General features: G+C 36.8%; 1 protein-coding gene across 1 annotated transcript in view; it reads right to left on the reverse strand.

Moving 5' to 3' along the window:
• Positions 1-23152, reverse strand: part of SUGCT (succinyl-CoA:glutarate-CoA transferase) — a 1120941-nt gene that overhangs the window by 672059 nt on the left and 425730 nt on the right. Inside the window, 1 exon segment of the mRNA XM_053662950.1 lies at positions 10171-10268. Coding sequence (XP_053518925.1) covers positions 10171-10268 — 98 coding nt within the window.

Consider the following 23152-nt stretch of genomic DNA (forward strand, 5'->3'; position numbering starts at 1 on the left):
TCAATGTGATCATATGGAAAAGAGACTATTAGTCCTACAAAAAAGTTTCAGAGGGGAAAAAATTAAGTTTCTCTGTGTATATTAAAAACATGTAGACATGGGAAAGTCCATTGTTACCAGGTTTAGAGAGGAGAGGAATTAATTACATGAGAGTTTCATAGCCTCCCAGCCCTATTAGGAGTGTCAGCGAGGGGAACTAATTTCTGGGGTCTTCTGCTCTTCATGCACCTTAGGCAAACAAAGCTTTGATGATTTCTCTACCTTCTCCACATGAAAACCTAGTCTAAGGAAAACATCTGGGAAATTTAATTTACACTAAGGAATAAGAGTTCATGCTTTAACTCTTCCTGTGCTCTTTAAGCTTAGAGTGGACAAACTTTTAAGCCAAAGAAAATCTATAAATAAAGAATTTCTAAAATTAGCACACTATTTGTAAGGTAGAGTCACACTGCATGGATTAAAGCTTCCTTCCAGACCTTCTAAGTTATATAATAAAGATGGCCACTGATTAAATCTTCCCTGTTCTCTCAGCAAACCACTTGTTCAATGAAGACTTCCTGCAAGTAAGTAAAACCCAACTAGGAAGTTAATAATATTATCCACCTTTTATTTATTTTAAAACAATTCAATTTGTGAAAAACAAGATAAAGTTCAGGAAGATGTGGCCAGAGAAAGGAGGCAGGAAGTAGGACTGAAGTGGAGATTTAAGAAAGGGGAAAATGAGAAGGTGAAAGAGATGGATAGCTATTAGAAATTCAATATGAAGTAGTTTTAATTTTTACTAAAAATAAATATATTATAGATATTATTTAACAGAAAAATAAGTCAACAGCTTTCAGGAAAGCAGAAGATGCTCATGAAAGCTTTGAAAAATGTAACCAAAAAATGATCATAAATGTATTTTGATCACAAATGTATTTGTTCAAAGGCATAGACTGAAGCTTTTCAGAGGCTGTTTGTTTACAAAGCAGAGCAACTAAGAAACACACAAAAGGGTTTCATTCCTTATGAGAATTCAACCACGAATGCATAAAATAAATTAAGTGGAATGTTCACAAGTTCCACATTCATTGCCAACACTAAGAACAAGTGTTTCCTGAAAAAGAATAGCATATGAGCTATCAAGGTCAATTTTTAATTAAAAAAAAAAAGCAGTATTACTAGCCTTTATTAAGAGTGCTGTACAAAGTTAAATGTATTCCCAAGTTTTGCGAGCTATTTAAATTTTTTTTAAAGCAGGGCCAAAACCATACAGGCCTACTAGAATGACATGTTTTACTTTTGCTAGAATAATGAAATCAAATCAGTATAATAATGCTAAGCTATATCATCCTAATCAGGATTGGACTGGCAGTTATATAGAACTTTATGAATCAAAATTGTGAAAGTTATTTCAAGAATTGCAGTTTTAAAGGAAGAAATCCCTTAAAGATATGGGATTTGTGAATAAAAAAATGATATAGAAGTTTAATAATAAAAATTCAGGAACTTCAATTTATGATTCTTGAAGATTGAAAGTCTCATTATATGCTGAGTATTGTGCTGTTTTTATGTCTGTTCTGTTTTTAATTCTCACTATGATGTAGGTATTGGAATGTATATCACATATATGAGAACCTAAGGCTCAGAGAAATCGGAGAACTTGCTCAAGACCACAGAGTTAGTCAATGGAAGACTCTGGTCAAATTTAGGCTTTTCAAATTCGGTGATCATAACAGAGGGCAGGTCTTCTAGTTTAGTTTAGACCAACTTTTCATTTTTAGCTACCACTGCTCTACTTTTTAAAATTTTGACCTGACATTGAGAGATTGTCCTTCTTTTCCCTTTAGCCAGTTATTTAATAAACCCTTGAATCAATTAAAAAATATTTGTTTAGTACATCTGTTTAGAAAATCCTGAACGAAGGCATGTAATTTTACATAATATAGTAAATATTCAAAATAGGTAAATACTCAACTATATTTTAGAAACTTAATTTAAGAAAAATCAGGTCATTCAGAACTAAAAGTAATTATGTTACTAAAGAAATTGCCACAGTACTTGAAAAAGTATATTTATCTAATGCTGTTAGTTTTATTTGTGAACTTTTTAGAAATGCCTTCACTAGGACTATATTGACATAGACTTTCTTAATGTGTAGCACTTTTCAAAAAGCAATTTAAAAATTGTCATCTTCCAAGATACTTTTTTCTTTTCCTACGATTGTTTTCCCTTCCCCATAAAATTACAGAGTTTGCTATTTCCTCTTTGGAGCTATGTGTTTTCTTCATCTACCTAATTCTATTTGTCATTCAAGACTCATCTCGTGTGGCACCATCTTCAGTAAGCCTTCCCCAGATTGAGATAGTTGCCCCTTTCCTGCACTCTGGCATCCTGGGCCTATGTTGAGCCCACACTGCATACACTACGTAAATTACTGTTTTCCTTGTTTATTACCTAGTTAAATCTCTTCAAAAGCTGAAACTTCAGCTCTGGCTGGTGTGGCTCAGTGCCACACCTGTGACCAAAGGGTCACTAGTTGGATTCTCAGTCAGGGAACATGCCTAGGTTGCAGGCCAGGCCCCTGGTTGGGGGTACACAAGAGGCAACAACACACTGATGTTTCTCTCCCTCTCTTTCTCCCTCCCCTCCCCTCTCTCTAAAAATAAATGAATAAAATATTTTTAAAGCCCAAACTTCATATTCTATCTCTGTATCTGAAGTACCAGGGCCCAGAGCCAGTGGCCAATAATGTTGAGAGAAAGAAAGAGGAAGAAATAAAGTAAATTGTTTACCTATTTCCTCCATCATTTCTCTTTTCCTCCATCCTCATTTCAGATTTTCCTATTATTTCCCCCCAAGTACTAGTACATCACCTTTATCCTTCTCTTTAGCTTCGTGGTATTCATATCTCTCTTGAGATTCTAACTATTGCAAAAAAAGCTGATTCACTACATGAGTAGCTGAGGTTCAGAAGTTTGTTGCTCCTCAGCATTACAAAGAAGGGGTTTGATTTAACAGGATTTGGATTAGCCTCTATTCTCTCTTCTGTGTTTTAGCTGGGAACTTTTAACATACTTTAGCTTTGTCCAGTTTTCAAGATCAGCTGCTGGCTAAACAGTCTTTCTGCAACACTGTGGACAAAATGGCAAACTCAAGAGGAAAGTCACCTTTAAATTAAATAAACAAAACAATCAAACAAACAAAACTAGCTCACTGCAGGGATGGGGAATAGTAATACATGACAGCACTTGAGGAGAATTATGCCTGTGCTGGCTGTGAAAGGAAAGCTCAGCTGATAATAAAAATATGCAGCTGCCTTCCTCTGAATGAAGCTAACTGCCCCCAGAGAGTAGCCTCAAACTGTATTTAGCAAGAATAAAAGAAAAGTCTCCCCACTAATGTGGTTCAGTGGATCGAGTACCACCTGCTAAACCAAAGGGTGGCTGCTTTGATTCCCAATCAGGGCACATGCCTGTGTTGAAAGCCAGGTCCACAGTAGAGTGTGGACCTGAGAGGCATACACAGATTGATGCTTCTTCTCATTCTCCCTCCCTTCCTCCCCATTTAAAAATAAATAAGTAAAATATTTTCTAAATGTTTTAAAAAGTATTAAAAGAGTAACAGAAAAGTGAAATAAGTGACTGACATTTGTACCGAGTACATTCAAAAGAGTCTATGAATTTCATTGGAGAACCCCACAGGAATCGTGTGATTCTCAAAAATTTAAATGACTGTACCTTTTCCCCTTATTCTCCCCTTTGTACTCCCCACTGACAACACTCCATATGATCTCCATTTCTGTGATTCTATTCCTGTTCTAATTATTTGCTTAGCTTTTGTTTTTTAGGTTCAGTTGTTGACAGTTGTGAGTTTGTTGTCATTTTAAGTGTAATTGGTTGTTGGGGATCCCTCTGCCTGGTTTCAGGAATTGTAACTACCCCCCCCCCCCAAGGATGAGTGAGCGATCTCTGGAATACGAGCCACAGGAGACAAAGCTTGTCTCTGGTAGTGACTAATGCTTCAGTTTCCCCTCCCTGACCCCAAAGCATGGTTGTAAGTCAATGATGGGTAAGACTCCTCACAGAGAGAGGGGGAACCTAAGCCAAACTTGATCACTTAGGAGGCCATCATGGAAGGACTCGGCGGGGGAGGGGCTGCAACAAAGAGGGAACAATAGACCCTTGCCCCCCAGCTGTGTGACATAGCCCGAGTACCCCTGTCCTCTGAAAGAAGCACTTCCTGACTCTAATCCTCTTAAGCCTGAAAACATGATGGGAAGGGAGGGCAACTCCTTGCCTTGCTAGAGCAGTATTTGGGTATAAATCTGGCATAAAAAAGAATTCTTAAAAATCCTGTGAAACCTGCTTTGCTAACAGTGCTTTCATTCATATGTTAAGGGTTCTAGCAGGAGGTAAGTATGTCTCCCAAAGTTTCTGCAAACCCCCTTTCCTGACAGACACTGACTGAGATTAAGCCCTCAGATTTCTTTGAATTATTATCTACTGTTTGATCCTTGCTGCCCTGCATTCCTATGTATTACAACCCAATAAAAGCTCCTGGAGGAAGGGGCTCAAGGCCTTTTCCTCTGAGAAACTGGCCACCTCTCCCCAACAAGCAGATCATGCCTTGGTAGTGTTTACTTTCATATGTGGCAGATGGGGGAACTTGAGGGCAAAGTTGCCCCCACAACTGGTAGGCACAAAATAGAAAGGGGGAGGTTAAGAATAGTATAAAAAATGGAGAAGCCAAAGAACTTATATGTATTACCCATGAACAAGAACTACCGGTGATGTAATGCTGGAGGGAGGAGGTACAGGGTGGTAGGGGAAAAAGGAGAGAAAAAAAATGGGACAACTATAATAGCATAATCAATAAAATATACTTTAAAAAGAAGAAAACTTTAAATTTGTTGAAACAGCAAAAAAAAGGAAATACAGATCATAATCTCAAAGAGATAATAAATTTATTGAGATAAAAAATTTAAATGACTGCTTGCTGTGGACAGGGAAATAATCTTGGAAAATTACTCAAGAAATTAATCTACACTGATTCAGAAAAAATGCTTTAAAATGAGTTTGAAACAGGAATGGGAAATTTTAGGTATATTTATGAGAGTATGTTTTATAAAAATCTTTAATGCTTCTGTTTTTAGTTTTGAATGTCAAATTGGGTAAATGGGCTAAGACTTTTTTTTTATTATTTTATTCTTTTTTAAAAATTTTATTTAGTTATTTTTCAAGTACAGTTTTTTGTCTATTTTTCCCATCCCAGCCTCCCCCACCCCTTGCTCCCCACCTCCCTCCCATTTCCACCCCCCTTAGTTCTCGTCCCTGTGTCCTTCCTATTTGTTCCTCCATATCCCTCCCCCTTTTTCTCCTTAACTTCCCTTCCTTCTCCCCTCTGGTCACTATCAGGGCTAAGACTTTTAAAAAAATAAACACTGAGTCCCTCATTCCTAGAATTTGGTTTTAAAAGCTATCTGCAGTTCAAATTCACTCTCACAACTCCCTGTACATTTTCACATATTTTAGCAACTTTATAAAATAAAAATGTAGGCCAAGAAGTAAGTATTAAAGAAAAGTATTTATAATGTAATGTTTAATAGCAGACAACAGGCAAAATCATGACATACTCACATGGTAATGCAGCTATTGTTACCAAGATAATCCTTTTAGTATAAAAATAATTGGGAAATCACAGTGAACAAAATTGTAGCATGTACATTAACATGTTCAAAAAAAGACAATAAATTATTAACAGGCAGCCTGTAATTGTAATACTTTTATAAAGCAAAATTTAAAAAGTTGTATAAAAACTATGGGAAATCCCCTAGCTGGTGTGGCTCCATGAATGAGTACTGGCCTATAAACCAAGGGGTCACTGGTTCAAATCCCAGTCAGGGAAAAAGGCCTGGGGTGCAGGCTAAGAGGCAACCCATCAATGTTTCTCTCACACATTGATGTTTCTCCACCTATTTTCTTTCTCCCTTCTATTCTCCATAATATTAAATAAATAATTTTTTTATATTTTATTTATCTTTAGAGGGGAAGGGAAAGATAGAGGGAGAGAAACATCAATGTATGGTTGCTCCTCGTGCATCCCCTGCTGGGAACTGGCCTGCAGGGAACTGGTCTGCAACCCAGGCATGTGCCCTGACTGGGAATTGAACCACGATTGTCTGGTTTGCAGGCCCACGCTCAATCCACTGAGCTACACCAGCCAGGGCTAAATAAATAAATTCCTTTTTTAAATATGGAAAGCTAATTACTTAGACATCACAAAAAATATTTTTAGGAAAGAATTCTTAAAATTATTTTTTAAAAGTTTTCTAGAAAGTCTTGCAAGGGTTACTCTAAGAAAAGTCAGTAGGGAAGGCATTTGTCTTTATTATTTTTAATGCTCTATTCCTAATGCTCAAAAAGTCACTGGCACATAGTAGATGTTCAGTAAATAATTGTTAATAAGTGAGTGAGAGAATGAATGAATGAGAAGCATATTCCACTGAAACTCTTGAGTCCCACAAGTCCCCAGGTGAAGAAGGAGGTTTTGCTATCTCTAAGTTGCTGGAAGACTGAACTCTACCAGGTATAGTATTCCCTTAAAGAACATCTCTTTAGGGTAGAAGAAATGAGTAAAGGTGTCAAAATGTAAAAACTTCCAGTTACAACCCTGGCCAGCATGGCTCAGTTGGTTGAGTGTCATCCTGCAAAGCCAAAGGTAGTTTGATTCTCTGTCAGGGCACATGCCTTGGTGGCGGGTTTGGTCCCCATTTGGGACACATGCAAGAGGTAACCGACTGATGTTTCACACCTCAATGTTTCTCCCCTCTTGTTCTCCCTTCCTTCCCCTCTCTCTCAAAATAAATAAATAACATCTTTAAAAGAGAAAACTTTCAGTTATAAGATGAGTAAGTTCAGAGGATTTAACATATAACATGGTGATAAGCAAACTGATTGTACAGCCAAAAGTAATTCCTTTATTTCACAAGTTTAAGAAACTACTTTTTCATAAATGTCATAATTTTTGCAATATGATTTGCCTGCCACCTCTGTCACTTTGTCTCTGGACCCACCTACCTCCACTTTTTTCCTTGATCACTGAGCTCCAGGCATAATATCCTCTTTGCTACTCTTTAAACTCCCAACCATGTACCTGCTGCCTAGAAAGCTCCTCCAAGATTTCTGCTAGTCTCCGTATCTCATCTCCCTCAAAACTCTTAACAAATGTTACTTTAACAGAGAGGCCCTGACAAGTTGAAATGTAATAGCCAGCTTGATACCCAACTTCTGGTACTTCTCATTCCTCTTCCCTAAATTATTTTTCACCAAGTTCCATTGTTTCATTTACTACTTCATGGAGACAATATGATATGTAAAAAAGGTACTGTTTTTTGAATCCCATTTTTAACTAACTATTCACTACAGATCTAACTTTGAGACTAACCTCCCTACACTTCAGAATCTTATCTTTAAAGTGGGAAAACTAGTAGTACTTTTCTGGGAAGCACTTGGCATCAAGTAAATGCTGGTTTTTCTCCTTCCTTTAAACCTACCTCCTTTTTGTGGTTGGGAGCTAATGTGTCTGTGATTCATAAGTTTAGAGATTGCTGTGAAATGAAAGGAACAAAGTGTAGAGCATACCTTTAACAATATTATCCCCTGAAACAATTCCCGTGGATTCTGTTTATGTTTGATAACTGATAGTCTGATGCAAGGCACAAAGAGACACCTTTCCTGAAGGTAATGTCAGCTGAGTGGAAACCCTAATAGAGATATTTGGGGATAATTTCATGACTGTTTCTAAATAATGGTAAGTCTGGGAAGCACTTCAGAGAGAGTACAAAAGAAACCTAATGGGAGTGTGGCTAGAGTAGGCACCTTACCTTGAGGAAAGAGGGAAAGTAAAGGTCATGTTAGGATGTGGACCATGATATCTGACTAAAAAGACCAGATTTAATGCTATAATTAGTAGAAATCCAGAGATTTCTCTATTAGAAAAATAATCATAAAATGGTAGACTTTAAAATAATCACAGACTTCTAAAAGCTGAGCAGCAGACAGTACTAATGAACTCAGTGAGTTCAGAAATGAACTAATGAGTTCAGAAAAACAAATGACAAGGTTATAAATGGGAATGAATCATATCCTAATCTTCACAGGTCATTACTGTTTGATTCACCACATGGGAGAGGAGACACAATCTGGAAGAGACTGAAGAACTGCATACCACTAGAGAACACCAAAAAATGTCAACATACTAGCACAAGAGAGCATGAAACTTGTTCTTTGAGCAATAAAGTCTCTTTCTATGGTTTGAGTAGAACATGATGATGTGACCTCTATCAAATTTCCTCTCTTAAGGTTACTCACTAGTCTCTTGTTTTGATTCCTTATTCTGTAGTGTAAATAAAGATATAATAATTTTATGTGTTGCAAAATGCTGAAATTCCCCTTCTGTGTATATAAGAGTAGGAAAAAGAAGGTAAAATTATTTAATTCACCCCAAAGAGAGAAAACAGAGTTAATCTCTTACAGCTGCTGCTAAAAGTCCTTTCACGGCACAATTCAACAATAGAAATTAGCAAGGAATAAAAGTTTTAGGACTTAGGAAACCAATAACTTAACTTTGAGGTTCTTGAAGTTATGAAAGTACTGGCAACTGAATAATAAAATGACACTTGTAACAGCCTAGCTTTTGTATTTTTATTGGATCCACTCTTCTCATAGAATGGATATGATTTATTTAGCTATCAAAGAGGTTTTATAAGGTTCTTACAAGAGTCTATTATTGAAGCTTGGTAACCATGGTGTGAAAGCAAAAAGTCATATCAATGAATTAAATGAATTAGAAACTGCTTACAAGGCAAAGAGGCAAAAGGCATAAATAAATGGCCAATTCTCATGTACAGAAAGGTTAATGATTGAGGGCTCTAAGGCTTTGCAGTAGAATCAGAGTTATATATAACTAATGACCAGGAGAAGGGAGCCCAATTCTCATTTCCTTATTCTCTGCATATCAGTCCCACACACAGAGCTCCCACTGACTGAAGAACATTTGGCTCATGAAGGGGATATAGGCAGCGTTCAGAAGTGCTTAAAATCCAGGAGAGAGCAAATAAATAATGAATGTTGACTCACGTCAGAGCCCCAAATATAAAGAAAACAAAAATAAAAATTACATTAGCAGAATTTTTGTTCTAAGAACTTTGATATCTAATACATAGAAACACAAGTACCTTTTCAAAGAACAAGATATGGTACTTGAACAACAATATCTAATTTACTGGCATAATGTGAGCCAATGTTCCATACTGAAGAATGCTCAAGCATGTATCTAGAACTACAAAAACCACAAAGTAAATTTATATATTTAGAGATGTAGAAATAAATAAGGGAAACTGATTTTAATAACAAAGAATTACTACTTTTCTTCTGAGTCAAACTTATTGGTACAGGTTTCAACAGATCATAACCTGATGTGAATGGAATAATTTGGAAATCAAATACTCTGATTTACATTAATCCTTTGTGGCCCATAATTCAATCTGGCATTTTTAAAACATCATGACAAAATTCACAGAAGGGGCTCAAAAATGTCAACACACCCAACTTAACTCTGGTTTTCTCAGTTTCCTTATCTGTTGCTAAAAAGGGAATAATAAAACTTAACTCACAGGATGATTGTAAGGTTAAAAAGAGGTTTAATATTGTAAGGGTTAAAACAGATCAGTTATGTACAGTGTTTAAGACAAGAATGGTAAAAAAATTATTTTTATTGTTGTTAAAGTACAATTTTCTCCATTTTCCTCCCACAACTTCCCCCCACTTCAACTACCCCTACATCCCACCCTTGATTCTATCCCCCTTTGGCTTTGTACATGTGTCCTTTATACATGTTCTGTTGTTGTTGGTATTTATGACATCCTAACCCTAAATAACATGCCACAATCAATACACTCCAACTTTCTTATTTATACAATTGTTAAGTCTCAAGACTTAAAAAGACATATAAAGCTTTCAATGCATTCAAATAAAGAAGGCAATTAGTATTAAAACTAGTTCCTACAAATCAATTTTCTGAAATGGAAAATAATTTCAACTTGATCTAAATAAGCGAAGAACACACAAAACATCAGAGAAATGCTAATGACATAACTCATAAATGTACAAATAGTAGTTCCAAGCTTACCATTCAGATAGTATTTTAATAAGCTCTTTTCTGTTCTGTACCCAAAGGTGGTTAATTTTATACTTGCAGTCATCAATCAATTCAGGCAAGTTCAAGATCTAAAAGGGAAAATAATTTTAATGTATACAGCACAAGTTTTTTGTGTATTTGTCTGTGGGTACTAGTGTTCAAAGCCTTCCATTCCCTCCCCAAGACCATTCCTTGCTGGTCCTTATCTTTTTGTCAACATGGAATATAAAAAAAACAAAGGAAACTAGAGGGAAGAAACATGCAATTTTGATGGGTGATGCTGTAAGTCTTCATTTGTAAGTTTTTACTACATCTTAAGCATGTACATATATGGAAGTATAGAAAAGGAGTTATCAGACCCCCACCATAAATTTTGTTCAGAAGGAGAAAGGAGATACAAATTAAATAAACTGACCTAGTTTTTGAGAACCAATATTGTAAGTGTTTGTCTGAACTTAAAGTCCCTAAGCAACATATAACTTGTAGGTATATTTATTTGTTCCACATGTAAATAAATAATATTATCAGTCACACTAGTTCTATCCAGGATGTTGTACACAGGGATAAAATAAAAAGAAAGCACATACTTTTGCCCTAAGTGCTCACCATTAAAATAATGTCAAATTAAAAGATATTATTTTAATATATGTCACTGTTTTTCTCTAATATCTCTCCCTAAAGGAGTAACAAATAAAAATGTTTTCTATATTTCCCCTTTTGCTCCTTCTCAATAAACAAAAAAAATATTTCCAGTTCTACTAGATATACTGCAATTATAACAAGACCATAATAGAAATACCTAGTGAGTTTGGAATGGATGCTTTAAAAAGAATGTGCAGAGGCAGAGTTTGGAAGTTGTGTTGGAAAGTCAGAAGGAGCATTTATAGACTAGGGTCAGGGCATGTAGCCTACAGAAGACTCTGCTACCTCTATTAAAGTATTTGCTTTAAATATAAACATTTAATGGTTTCATTTGTTTTCCACAGTTTAAATAGAATCAGTTTGTTAATCATCTTACAAAGGAAAGATAAGTGACTTAAACTATTCTAAAAATATCAGGAGAATGAAACACTCCCAAGCTTATTTTGGGACACCAGTACTATCTAAATTTCAAAACCAGATAAGGACACTACAGAAAAAGGAAAATTATAGCCCAATATCCCTCATGAACATGCATGCAAAAATCCTCAACAAAATGTTAGCAAACCAACTTCAGCAATACATTAAAAATATCATACACCATGATTAAGTGGGATTTATTCTTGGGATATAAGTTTGATACAATATGCAGAAATCAGTTAACATGATACACCACATTAACTAAATAAAATATAAAAATCATATGATCATATCAATAAATGTGGGAGAGCATTTGACAAAATCCAGGACCCATTTATGATATAAAATTGCAACAAAGTGGGTTAGAGGGAACATACCTCAACATAATAAAGACCAAAAATGGCAAACCCATAGCCAACATCATACCCAATGAGAAAAATTAAAAGTGTTTTTCCTGGTGGAACAAGACAGAAATGTCTGCTTTCACCAGTCTTATTGAACATGACGCTGCAAGTCTAGCCAAAGCAATTAGACAAGAAGAAATGAAAGAAATCCAATTGCAAAGAAAGATGTAAAACTGTCAATATTTGCAGATAACAAAATACTGCATGTAGGGACTTCCGCCAAGATGGAGGCATAGGTGGATGTGCCGTACCTTCTCACACAACCAAGTTTAGAGACAACTAAATATTAGCAACAGAAAACACAGCCAGAACACGGAAAATTGAACTTTTTGGAAGTCCGTTAACAACAAATTCTTCAGCCTGACCGGTAAGGGGTGAAACCAGCAGCTGGTGAAGCGGGGTTGCACAAAAAAAGTCGGTCGGATGGACTCAGGCGTGCGGAATCCATACGCACGCAGAATCCAGGCGCAGGGTTGGACCTAGTGAGCGACCCAGTGAGCCACCAGGCGAGCGACCGCGGGGGAGACAGCAGGGGAGCGATGCTGCGTGTTGACTGTGGTCGCACATTTGTGCATGGGCAGACAGGTGAGGGAGTGGGCGGTTGGACCAGGGCCGGGCGGGTCCCCGCGGCAAGCGGCAGTGGAAGGCGCCGCCATTTCCCTGCTCTGACCCCACCTCCACATACAGTGTCATAACCCAGCGACTCTGAGTGGCCCGGCCTAGGTGAACCACCTAATGCCCTGATCCTCACCCAGCTGTGAGAAACAGCAGAGGGGGTGGCCATTTACCTGTTCTGACCACGCCCCCACATACAGCGTCACAACCCAGGGACCTGGGAGTCCAAGGCTCCGCTCCTCACACTTAAAGGGTGCAAACAGACCAAAAATGGCTCAAGAAGATCTCAAAGCCCCAGAGCCCATAGATCTAAGCGATGAAGAAATAGCAAAACTCTCAGACACACAGTTTTAAACACTGGTCATCAGGATCCTCACAGAACTGGTTGATTATACCGACAAATTAGACAAATATATGAAGGCAAAACTAATTGAAATGAATGGAATTGCACAGGACACCAATAGCAATGAAAAGGAAACTGGGACTCAAATCAATGGAGTGGACCAGAAGAAAGCAAATAATGGCCAAACAGAAAAGAGTCAAGGAGCAAGAATTCAAAGAAATGAGGAGAGTCTTAGGAACCTCCAGGACATCTTTAAACGCTCCAACATCTGAATTATAGGGGTACCAGAAGGGGAAAAGCACAGCCACCAGTGGAAAACTTATTTGAACAAATAATAAAGGAGAATTTCCCCAATCTGGAAAAGGAAATAGACTTCCAGGAAATCCAGGAAGCTCAGAGAGTCCCAAAGAAGTTGGACCCAAGAAGGAACACACCAAGGCACATCATAATTACATTAGCCAAGATTAAAATGAAGGAGAGAATCCTAGAATCAGCAAGAGCTAAGGGGACAGTCACTTACAAAGGAGTCCCCATCAGACTGTCAGTGGATTTCTCAAAAGAGACCTTACAGACAAGAAGGGGCTGGAAAGAGGTATTCCAAATCATGAAATCCAAAGACCTACAACCAAGATTGCTCTATCCAGCAAAACTTTCATTTAGAATGGAAGGACAGATAAGGTGCTTCTCAGATAAGATCAAATTCAAGGAGTTCATCATCACCAAGCCCTTATTATATGAAATGTTAAAGGGACTTATCTAACAAAAAGAAGTTAAAGAAACATGAACAGTGAAAGGACAACAAACTCACAGTTATTAACAACCACACCTAAAACAAAAGCAAACTAAAAGGACAGCTAGATCAGGAGTGGAAACAGAAATGAAGATCTCAAGGAGGGTTAGCAACAGGGGAGTGGGAGGAGGAGAAGTGGGGAGAAGGTACAGAAAATAAGTAGCATAGACAGTAGATAGAAAATAGATGGGGGGCAAGAATAGCATGGGAAATATAGAATCTAAAGGAGTTGAGACACATGATCATAAACTAAAGGGGGGGTAATGGTGGGGATGGGGGGTAGGGTGGAGGGGAATGAAAGGGGGAATAGAACAACTGTAACAGCATAATCAATAAAAAAATTAAAAAAAAAAGACATACAATCTGGTTTCCTCAAAGTAACATTAAAAGGAGGAGGGAAATGGCTTCCTCTTTAGAGAAAAAAAAATACTGCATGTAGAGACCCCTAAATATTACACCAAAAATATATTAGATTTGATCAATGAATTCAGTAAAGTACCAAGATACAAAATTAATATTTAGAAATATTTTGTATTTTTATATATGAACAATGAACTATCATAAAGGGAAACTAAGAAAGCATCCCATCTAATTGCATCAAAAAATAAGTACATAACTAGAAATATATTTAAGCAAGGAGTTAAGAGATATATACTCAGAAAATTATAAGAAATGGAAGAAAATACAAATAAATGAAAGCATATACCATGCTCATAGATAAGAATTAATATTATTAAAATGTCCATATTATCCAAAGATTCAACACAATACCTAACAAAATAGCATCAGTGCATTTCACAGAACTAAAACAAATAATACAAAAATTTATATGGAACCACAAAAAAAACCAAATAATTTTAGAAATTTTGAGAAAGAAAAACAAAGTTGACGGAAGGAAGATGGCAACAAAGCAGGAGGGAGCGGATTCCATTTCCCCCACACGCATGGGAAAAAATCCTGGCCAGTCTACAAAGGAACAGCGCAAATAGCCAACAGCTCCCCAGCATATATGAAAATAAGAAAACAGAAATTGTAGTGGACACTAAAAAACCAGATGGTAAGGAGACAGCTGCAGGACAGTAGGGTCTCAGGGATTAGAGTGGAAACAGGAGTAGCAGAAGTCACGGCCCACAACCGGCATGCCCAGCAATGGGTCTACCTGGACTCTTTGGGAGCCCCAGGCCTGCTGCAGGGTCCTTGAAAGAGAGCCAGGTCATCAGCTCCATCCCTCCCCAGTCAAGCAAAGTTGGGCAACACCACTGGGAGAGACCTGTTTGTTTCACATTGCAGAGAGGGTGATAAGAACAAAGGGCCGTGATGCATCGTAGACTCTGTGGCCACCAGCTTAGGAGAATTGAGAGGTGCAGTGTCAGTCTCTGACTTGATATATCAGTCACTGGTCTGGATGGAGGATTGGGCTGTCCTGAGCAGCAGGCTTTCTTAAAAAGAAATTTTTTGGAAAGTAAATTGAAGGATTCTCCTGAGACAGTGATTTGGCCTGCTCCCCACCCAGCATGGCAGCAGTCCTGAGGTTGGGCAGAAAAACTAGAGTCTCACCACAAAACTGGGAAGGGTTTGTGCCCTAACCAGTGGGACTAAGGCAGCTTACACTGGGGAGAGGCACGAGATTAGCTCTTCAGAGAGTGCTCTCAGAAAGACTACACCAATAGCTCCTCAGCCTGCTGTAGCAATCCAGAACAGAAAAACGGTTTGGCCATTTTGAAACCAACAAGAGATGTTCATTTTTTTCTTCCTTTTTTTTTTTGTGGTTTTTTAAAGTAATCTTTTATCTTTTGAATTTTATTACTGTTTTATTTTTCAATATCTTTTTCCTCTCTTTTGTTCTTTCTTGTTTTCTGCCTTCTTCCTTTCTTTCCAAATTTATTGCTTCTTCACCCCTTCTCCTGCCTTTCTTTTTCCTCTTACCCACAAGTGACACACAAACAACTTGGAACTGGGAAAAGACCAGAGTTGGACCCAAAGAGGGGGCATCCCAACAGTAGAGACAGCAAGACAATTTTCACTTGGCTATAGCAGAGAACCCACAAGTTGCTGCATACTTGTGTATTATTATTTTTTCATTATTCTCACATCTTTTATATTTTAATAGTATCTTTACATTCCTCCTCTTTCTGTATGGGCTTCTTTGACTTGGCTGGTTATATCTTTTGACAGGTTTCCCCTGTTCTCTTTTTCACAGTATATTGTTAATTTTCAATACTTCACGCCACTTGTTTTCCTTTAGCACACTACCCAAAGTTGTATACCACCATTCATGTTATCCAGATCACATAGAGTCTGTCATATGATTGTTGCTCTAATATTATTGTAAATAATAGCTGTTCTATACAACTGTAAATACTTCACAACCCCCCTCCCAGACCTTAGCCTACTTCACAGTCACCAGAACTCTATTACTGTACGGGTTAAATCTATTTGCTCATACACTACACCTATTCACTAGCCTTTACTTTCACCTTACCTCAGAATCTGAACTCCCACAAATTCACTGCTTTCTACACCCAACTCACAACCCTTCCCTCAATAACAAGAGTCTTATTTTCTGTCCATCCTTTCTTAAAAATAACTAGTGGGGTTGAAGATTATGGTTAACACTATACATAGCCTTAAGATCTCCTATCTCTTCTCTACCAGCAATAACTGTAATTATCATAATATACTCTCCTGCTGTCATAAACCATTTTGCCTCCCCCTCCAACTGATTACAAAATAAAAACGTAGGTGGAAGCAGAAAACTCCAGAATACCCACTGGAACAGGAAACCAAACAACAAAGGAACCACCAACAGATAACAAGAGAATAAGGTTATGGATGGAGTATAAACTACACAAACCTCAATCCAAGACCTATCTGGAAATTAAATGAAATAGTGGAGAAAACTATGAAGTACAAACAACTGAAAAAAAGCAAAAGAGAATTATTAAAACATTATACACATGAAAGAACTAGCTTCAACACAACCTGCCCTCACCAGACAAAAAATTGAAACAGGTGGTGGACATAGGGACCATCAGTTAACCAGTTGGTGGGAAGGTCCAACAAGAGAAAGACCCAAATACAAACAAACCACAAAGACAAACACAGAGCAAACTTAAAAGACAGACCAAGACAAGTGAGCATGGGAGATCAAGGAGACCACACCACTAAATCTCAAAGTTATTCTACCACAGACGTTCACACCATTAACCAAAGGAGCCAGAACAAATCAATTTAAGAAGCTTAAGGAAACAAGAAGAGTCCCACAAACAATGGGAAAACAAAGAAACAATACCCAAGTGAAAGGAAAGGAGGAAGCCCCAGAAAGAATGCTAGGTGAAATAGAGGCAAATCAGCAATCAGATATTGAATTCAAAGAACTGGTTATCAGGAAGTTCAATGAGCTAACAATAATAAGCTACCAGAAACTACATGGGAACTACTACAATGAAGTCACTGCAAATTATGTCAACATGAAAAAGAAAATAGAAACTATTGCCAAGGGCCAAGAGGAAATGAAGAATACAATTTCTGAACTGAAGAACACAGTAGAAAGAATCAAAAGCAGAATCTATGAAGCAGAAGGTTGGATCAGTGAGTTAAAGGACAAAGTAGAAAAAAACTCCCACAAAAAAAGCAAGAAAAGGAATAGAGACTCAGAAAAAATGAAGAGGGATTAAAAAATGCAATATAATATGAATTATACCAATATCCAAAACATAGGGATACCAGAAGGAGAAGAAGAACAAGGGAGTGAAAACCTATTTGAAAAAGTAATGAGGGAAAACTTCTCTAATTTAATGAGAGAAAAAATCACACAAATCCAGGAATCAAAGAGAGTCCCAATCAAGAGGAACCCAAAGAGGGCCACTTCAAGACACATCATAATTAAAATGGCAAAATTCCAAGACAAAGAGAGAATCTTAATGGCAGCAAGGAAAAAAACACAAAGTAACATACAAGAGAGCCCCAGTAAGGTTAGCTGCTGAATTCTCAATGGAATTGCTCCAAGCAAGAAGAGAATGACAAGAAATATTCCAAGTAATGAGAACCAGAAGCCTGCAACCAAGGCTACTTTACCCAGCAAGGCTCTCAATCAAGATAGAAAGCCAAATAAAGAGCTTGCAAGACAAAAGAAGTCTAAAAGAATACACCTCCATGAAACCAGCTCTGCAAGAAATGCTAAAAGGACTACTTTAAGGAAAGGAAGAAAAAGAAAGAAACAGAGAGGAACACAGGTACAAAAATGGCAATGAATAAGTACCTATCAATAATAACCTTAAATGTAACAGGATTAAATGCTCCAATCAAAAGACATAGAATAAGTGAATGTATACAAAAGCATGACCCACACATATGCAGCCTACAAGAGACGCATCTCAGGAAAAAAGACCTACACAGACTAAAAGTGAAGGGCTAGAAACAAATTTCCTAAGCAAATGAACAGAAAAAAAAGCTGGGGTAGCAATACTCACATCAGACAAAATAGACTTCAAAAAAAGGACTACAAAGAGAGACCCAGAAGGTCACTTCATAATACTCAAGGGAAGAACCCATTAAGAAGACATTAACATCATAAATATATATCCACTCAACATAGAAGCACCCAAATATATCAAGAAAATCTTAGAGGACTTCATGAAAAATAATGACAGCAACATAATTATAGTAGGGGATTTTAACACCCCGCTGTCAAAAAAGAACAGATTTTCCAAACAAAATATCAAAAAAGATATTGTGGCATTGAAAAATGTCCTAGATGAAATAGACTTAACTGATATATATAGAGAGAGCCCTTCATCCAAAAAAAGCTAAATACACATTTCTTTCAAATGCATATGGAGCATTTTCAAAGACAGACCACACGATAGGACACAAAACAACCTTCAACAAATTCAAGCAAATTGAAGTCATACCAAGCATTTTCTCCAGTCACAAGGGATTGAAACTGGAAACCAACCCCAAAGGAAAAAACCCAGAACACACAAAATCATGGAGATTGAATCGCATGCTATTAAACAACAAATGGGTCAAGAATGAAATCAGGGAAGAAATCAAAAACTTTCTGAAAGCAAATGAAAATGAACTAACAACCACCCAAAACTAATGGGACACAGCAAAGACAGTCCTGAGAGGGAAGTTTATAGCAATACAGGCCTACCTAAAAAAGATACAAACATTTCAAACAAACCTAACCCTATGCCTACAAGAACTCAAGAAAAAACAACAAAGACAGCCCAGAGCAAGTAGAAGAAAGAAAAAAACCAAGATCAGAGCAGAAATAAATGATATAGAGACTAAAAGCACAATTCTAATAATCAATGCATCCAGGAGGGTTTCTTTTTTTTGAAAAGATAAGCAAAATAAACAAGCCTTGAAGCAGACACATCAAAAATAAAAAGAAAGAGGACTCAAATAAACACTATCACCAATGAAAGAGGAGAGATTACAAATGACATCACAGAAATACAAAGGATTGTACGGAATTATTATGAAGAACTATATACCAAGAAATTTGGAAACCTAGGTGAAATGGACAAATTTCTAGAAAAATATAATCTTCCAAAACTCAAAGAAGATGAAGCAGAAAGCCTGAACAGACCAATAACCACACATGAAACTGAAGCAGCAATAAAAAAACTCCCAACACACAAAACCCCTGGACCAGATGGTTTCACAGGAGAATTCTACAAAGCATTTAAGGAAGAACTAACCCCTATCCTTCACAGACTATACCAAAAAATCCAAAATGATGGAAAACTCCCAAACTCCTTTTATGAAGCCAGCATCATCCTAATTCCAAAACCAGATAGAGACACAACAAAGAAAGATAACTTCAGGCCAATATCACTGATGAACATAGACACTAAAAGCCTCAACAAAATATTGGCAAACTGCATCCAACAATACATTAAAAAGAACATACACCATGAACAAGAGGGATTCATACCAGGGATGCAAGGATGGTTCAATATTCGCAAATCAGTAAATGTAATACATCCCATAAACAAAAGCAAAGACAAAAATCAAATGATCATATCAATAGATGAAGAAAAAGCTTTTGATAAGGTACAACACCTACTTATGATAAAAACACTGAGCAAAGTGGGAATAGAGGGAGTATTCCTCAATATAATAAAGGCCATAATGAGAGACCTCCAGCCAACATCATACTCAATGGGCTAAAACTAAAATCTTTTCCATTAAGATCAGAGACAAGACAAGGATGTCCACTTTCACCAATTCTATTTAGTATAGTACTGGAAGTTTTAGCCACACCGATCAGGCAAGAAAAGGAAATAAAAGGCATCCAAAATAGAAAGGAGGAAACAAAACTGTCACTCTTTGCAGATGATATGATAATGAACATGGAAAATCCTATAGACTCTACCCGGAAACTGCTTGACATAATAAATGAATTTAGCAAAACAGCAGGATACAAAGTCAATATCCAGAAATAAAAGACATTTTTGTATACTAACAATGAAAAAGCAGAAGCAGAAACAAGAAAAAATTTCATTCGATATAGCAAAAAGAAAAATAAAATATCTGGGAATAAACATAACCAAAGAGGTAAAAGACCTAAATACAGAAAACTACACAACACTGAAGTAAGAGATCAAGGAAGACACAAACAAATGGAAACATACACCATGTTCATGGATTGGAAGAATTAACATCATCAGAATGTTCATACTATCCAAAGGAATTTATAGATTCAATACAATACCTATTAAAGTACCAATGGTATCATTCACAGACATAGAACAAACGCTTCAAAAATTTATATGGAAACAGAAACGAGCCTGAATAGCTGCTGCAATTTTGAGAAAGAAGAACAAAGTAGGGGGCAACATAATACCTGTTACCAAACTATATTACAAGGCCACTGTAATCAAAACAGCCTGGTACTGGCATAAAAACAGGCACATAGACCAATGGAACAGAACAGAGAGCCCAGAAATTAACCCAACTCTCTACAGGCAATTAATATTCGACAAAGAGGGTAACATAAAATGGAGTAAAAATAGCCTCTTCAACAAATGGTGTTAGGAGAACTGGACAGCTATGTGCCAAAAAATAAAACTCAAGCACCAACTTACACCATACACAAAAATTAATTTGAGGTGGATAAAAGACTTAAATATAAGCTGTTACACCATTAAAATCCTAGAGGAGAACATTGGCAGGAAAATTTCAGATATTTCACACAGCAACATTTTTACTGACATGTCCCCTAGAGCAAGGGACATAAAAAAAAAAAGAATTAACAAATGGGATCTCATCAAAATAAAAAGCTCCTGCACAAATAAAGAAAACAGTATTAAAATAAAAAGAGAACCAACTTTATGGGAAAACATGTTTGCCAATGATACCTCAGACAAAGGTTTAATCTCCAAAATATACAAAGAACTTATACGACTCTACTCTAAGAAGACAAATAACCCAATTAAAAAATGGGAAAAGGACTTGAACAGACATTTCTTCAAGGAGGACATACAGAGTATCTAGAGACACATGAAAAGATGCTCAATATCACTAGCTATCAGAGAGATGCAAATTAAAACCACAATGAGATACCACTTTATACCCATCAGAATGGCCATCATAAACAAAGCAACGAACAAGTGTTGAAGAGGTTGTGGGGAAAGGGGACCCTAGTTCACTGTTGGTGGGATTGCAGACTGGTACAACCATTATAGAAAACAGTATGCAATTTTCTAAGTAAACTAAAAATGGATCTGCCTTTTGACCCAGCAATGCCACTGCTAGAATCATATCCTAAGAACTTTGAAACACCAATCTAAAAGAACCTATGCACCCCAATGTTCATATCAGTACAATTTACAAGAGCCAAGAGATTGAAGCAACCTAGGTGCCCAGCAGTAAATGAATGGATCCAAAAACTATGATACATTTACACAATGGAATTCTATGCAGCAGAAAGAAAGGAGGAGCTCTTACCCTTTGCAACAGCATGGAAGGAACTGGAAAGCATTATGCTGAGTGAAATAAGCCAGGCAATGAAAGACAAATGCCATATGATCTCACCTTTAACGGGAAGCTAAACAAAACAAAGAAGCAAGCAAAATATACCAGAGGGGACAGGGGAAGGAATTCCTGAGGGAAAGAGGAAGGATTTACAGGAATAGTATGAGGGACACATGGACAAAGACTAGTGGGGGGGTGGAAATGGGAAGGAGATGGGGAGCACAGTGGGGGTGGACTGAAATGGAAGTAAAAAACAGAAAACTGTACTTGAACAACAATAGATAGATAGATAGATAGATAGATAGATGATAGATAGATAGATAGATAGATAGATAGATAGATAGATAGATAGATAAAAGAAAAACAAAGTTGAAGATAGCATACTACCTGACATCAAATTGTACTATGAGGTCATAGTAATCAACAGAGCATGATACTAGCATAAAAACAGAGATAAATATTAATGGAACATAATTGAGAGAGAAGAAATAAACATACACCTATAATTTCACTTAATATTTAATAAAGGAGGCAATAACATATAGTGGGATAAATATAGTCTATTCAATAAATGGTTGGAAAAATTGGACAGATGTATAAAAAAATGAAACTGACAACATAATTACAACATATACAAATAATCTTAAGTGGATTAAAGACTTAAAAGTAAGACTTGAAACCATAAAACTTTTACAAGGAAACATAGGCAGAAAAATCTCGAACATTTCTCTTAACAATATTTCATATACATATATACATATATATATATACATACATACATACATATATTCATGCAAGGGGGAAAAATAAACAAAGGGAACTACATCAAACTAAAAAAATTTTGCACAGTAAAGGAAATCATCAAAAAACGAAAAAGACAAATTACTGAATAGGAGATAATATTTTCCAGTGATACATCTGATAAGGAGTTAATATCCAAAATTTATAAGGAACTCAGACAACTTAACACCAGAAATCCAAACAGCCCAATTAAAAAGTAGACAGAAGCCCTGGCTGGTGTAGCTCAGTGGATTGAGCACGGGCCTGCGAACCAGACAATCGCAGTTCGATTCCCAGTCAGGGCACATGCCTGGGTTGCAAGCCAGTTCCCTGCAGGCCAGTTCCCAGCAGGGGATACACGAGAAGCAACCATACATTGATGTTTCTCTCCCTCTCTCCTTCCCCTCTAAAGATAAATTAAATAAATTAAATAAATAAATAAATAAATAAATAAAGTAGACAGAAGACCTGAATACACACTTCTTCAAAGAAGACATACAGATGGCCAATAGACATATGGAAAGCTGCTCAACATCACTAATGAGCAGAGAAATGCAAATCAAAACTAAAATGAGATACCACCTCATACTTGTCAGAATGACTACCATCAATTAATCAACCAAATGCTGGCAAAGATGTTGAGAAAAGGGAACCCTCATGCACTGCTAGTGAAAATGTAGATTGGTGCAATCACTATGGAAAACAGTGTGAATTATATAGAACACAAGGTATTTTCTTAGGTGAAATAAACCTGACAGAGAAAGCATATATCTTATGGTTCCCTTTATATGTGGAATCTAAAATCCAAAACAAATACAATGAAACAGAGGCAAACTCATAGATACAGAGAACTGATGGTTGTTAGCAGTGAGGTGGTGGGTTGTTGGGCAATAAAGGGGAGATTAAGCAGTATAAATTCAAGTTATAAAATAAACAATACATGGGGATTCCCTATGCTGCACAGTACATTCCCATTAATGGTTAGTAATTGTG

Source organism: Artibeus jamaicensis, unplaced genomic scaffold, assembly GCF_021234435.1.
Source record: "Artibeus jamaicensis isolate MK-2021 breed Jamaican fruit bat unplaced genomic scaffold, CSHL_Jam_final contig_311, whole genome shotgun sequence".
Classification (NCBI taxonomy): Eukaryota; Metazoa; Chordata; class Mammalia; order Chiroptera; family Phyllostomidae; genus Artibeus; species Artibeus jamaicensis.